This window comes from Lichenostomus cassidix, unplaced genomic scaffold (assembly GCF_008360975.1).
Source record: "Lichenostomus cassidix isolate B80296 unplaced genomic scaffold, HeHo_3.0 HiC_scaffold_891, whole genome shotgun sequence".
In the NCBI taxonomy this organism is placed as follows: Eukaryota; Metazoa; Chordata; class Aves; order Passeriformes; family Meliphagidae; genus Lichenostomus; species Lichenostomus cassidix.
This window is the reverse complement of record NW_028147449.1, coordinates 15,837-18,256: the sequence shown is the minus strand read 5'-3', so window position 1 is coordinate 18,256 and position 2,420 is coordinate 15,837. Positions and strand designations below refer to the sequence as shown.

The window sequence follows — 2,420 nt, the reverse complement described above, 5'->3', positions numbered from 1 at the left end:
TGTATTCTCCCAGGAAACCAACCATACGACCAGAGGAAATTACCTCAAGTTACTCCACGGGAGGTTTAGATTGGATCTCTATTCCTTCACCAAAAATGATATCAAGGTTGTGAACAGGCTGCCCTATGAAATAGCAGAGTTACCACCCTCAGAAAGATTTAAAAGAAGGACCAGAGGAAGTTCTTTGAAGAACATTTACTCAAAGGCAGCCTTAAGCAATGAACAAGAGCCACTCTGAGTGGCTGAGCTGGGCTGGGGACAAAGAGTGGGGCTGGCCTGGCTGTGATGCGCTGTGGCACCTGTGACATCACAGGGGATGTGTCACAATGGGGGCAGATATAAAAGGCCCCAGCAGACAACGCTGCCCCGACTGAGCCTGGGCAAGTGGTGAGTGCACACTGGAGGTGGAGGGGAGGCTGGGCTGGACAAGGGCTGGGGCAGAAACGCTGCACCTGGGGGTGGCTTCTCCCCATGCATGCAGGGACAGCCCCTCACAGGGGAGCCTTGGGCAGGGCACAGTGCTGCTGCTGCTGCTGCTGCTGCTGGGGCAGCAGGACAGGCCTTGCTTCCTGCCAGCTCTCTGGGGCCCTTTCCTTCCTGCCCCTACATCCCTGTGATTCCTGCCCCTGCTGCCCCCTCTGCCAGCTGCCTCCCTCCCAGCCCCACTCAAGGCCTTCTCTCCATCCTCCTGCAGACCATGGAGTCCTGGATATTCCTGGTCCTTGCTTTGCCTAGCCTTCTTCAATACCCACAGCCCATGGATGGTAGTATGGATGTGGAGACACTGCGACTGCACGTGGAGTTGCGTGCAAAGCGCCTGGAAGAGGAGAGGATTCGGCTGGAGCAAGAGTTGGAGCAGCTCAGACTCCTGGAGCAGAGTGGCTGGGCCTGGGGAGACCTGCTGGGGTCTGCCTTGCAGTACTGGCAGCTCTGGCCATTTCCTGTCATCTTGGTCTCTGTCTTGGTCTTGTGGTTTACCTGGAGGGAAAGGAGCCTGAGGAGACAGGAGCATGAAGAACAAAATGATGGTACAAATGCATTCAGAATTGCAGATGCAAATGTAGTACACGATGTTATTCACGTGTTCATAGGATGGAGGCTATTGTGGCGCATCCAGTGGTCTATACAGGACCTGGAGACAGGCTGCATGTGGACAACTGACCTGATGGACAGATTCATCAATTTCTCTGGACGCGTCTTGTCAAACAGTTTCTACCCGGTGCTGCAACGAGCCATCCAGGTGGGCAATGCCTTTGAAGGCTGGACTGCCCGAGAGGAGGATGTTGTGTATCGCTTTCTCGTACCCATGACTCCTCCCCAAGGGCACTCCATCCACCTGGAGTTGGCCAATGCAATGTGGAGGCCCGGCAGGAGCTTCCATGTCCGTGTGGAGCTGGAGTGCACCTGCACAAGGGAGCAGCAGGCTGACAACATGCTGTGCTTCCTGCACCACCCCGAGGAGGAGCTGAGGAGGAATCAGGATCCCAGCCTCCTTCGCACCCTGTGCACCGGCTCCTACCTTGATGTGCAGAAAACAGGCCTCTGGTTCTACCAACTGCTGAGAGACATCTGGCCAGCTTTGCCTCAGTCACACAACTGGCGTCTAGTGCTGCTGCCCTCCAGACGCTCCTGCCAGTTCAAGGTGACCAACGGCAGAAAAAGCTTCAGGATTGAGATGCTCTTTGGGGTGCAGCGAGGCGACTCAGACGTCTTTGTTAGCAGCGAGTCTAGAAAGCCCCTCACCCCAAGAACAAGGTGGCTCGAGACCTTCGCCGTGGCAGAGATGAAGTTCTTCAGGCACATTGCCAGGCAGGCTCCCCCTTACAGCTTGCACCTCAAGTACCTGCAGTTCTTCACCTGTCTTCGGCAGGGCCTAGGCTTTTCCAGCTACACCATGAAGACCATTGTCATGCACCTCCTGAACGCTGTACCGGTGTCACAGTGGCAAATGAGACATTTCCTGAGGCGAATTGTGGATATCAGCAACAGCCTGCGCTTAAACCTGAAAGACAAACGTCTCAACCACTTTATTGTGGGCAACCACAGGCTTCCTGAGGAGATCACTTTGCCCCCAGATGTCCAAATGGCTGAGACACTCAATCTCTTCCATCGTATGGCCGTGGATCCTGTTGCCCATTCTCAGGTGATAAGTCAGTACCTAGATCTGCAACATCGTCTCCTGGAAATCCTTAAGCCTTGACACCTTGGAAGAGGTTCTGCTGCACAGAGCTGTGCTTGAGATGCTCACAGCTGGCGGCAGAGAAGCACCTCATAGTACAAATCTGCTCCTTAAAGGAGAGGAGGATGTGTGCAAAGACTCTGGCAAAGGTCCCACAGCCTCTCCTCAGCAGCTGGGGGACCACGGGAGTGTTTATTCTACCTCCTGGTATCAATTCATTTCCCAAAACAAGTCACCCAGA

At 54.6% G+C, this 2,420-nt stretch overlaps 1 protein-coding gene across 1 annotated transcript; it reads left to right on the top strand.

Moving 5' to 3' along the window:
* Window positions 1–1,130: 1,130 nt before the first annotated feature.
* LOC146422582 (inositol 1,4,5-trisphosphate receptor-interacting protein-like 1) lies at window positions 1,131–2,200 on the top strand. The gene has a single exon (XM_085046167.1). The coding sequence runs from the start codon at window positions 1,148–1,150 to the stop codon at window positions 2,198–2,200; it is 1,053 nt and encodes a 350-aa protein (XP_084902293.1). The 5' UTR covers window positions 1,131–1,147.
* The last annotated feature ends 220 nt before the right edge of the window (window positions 2,201–2,420 follow it).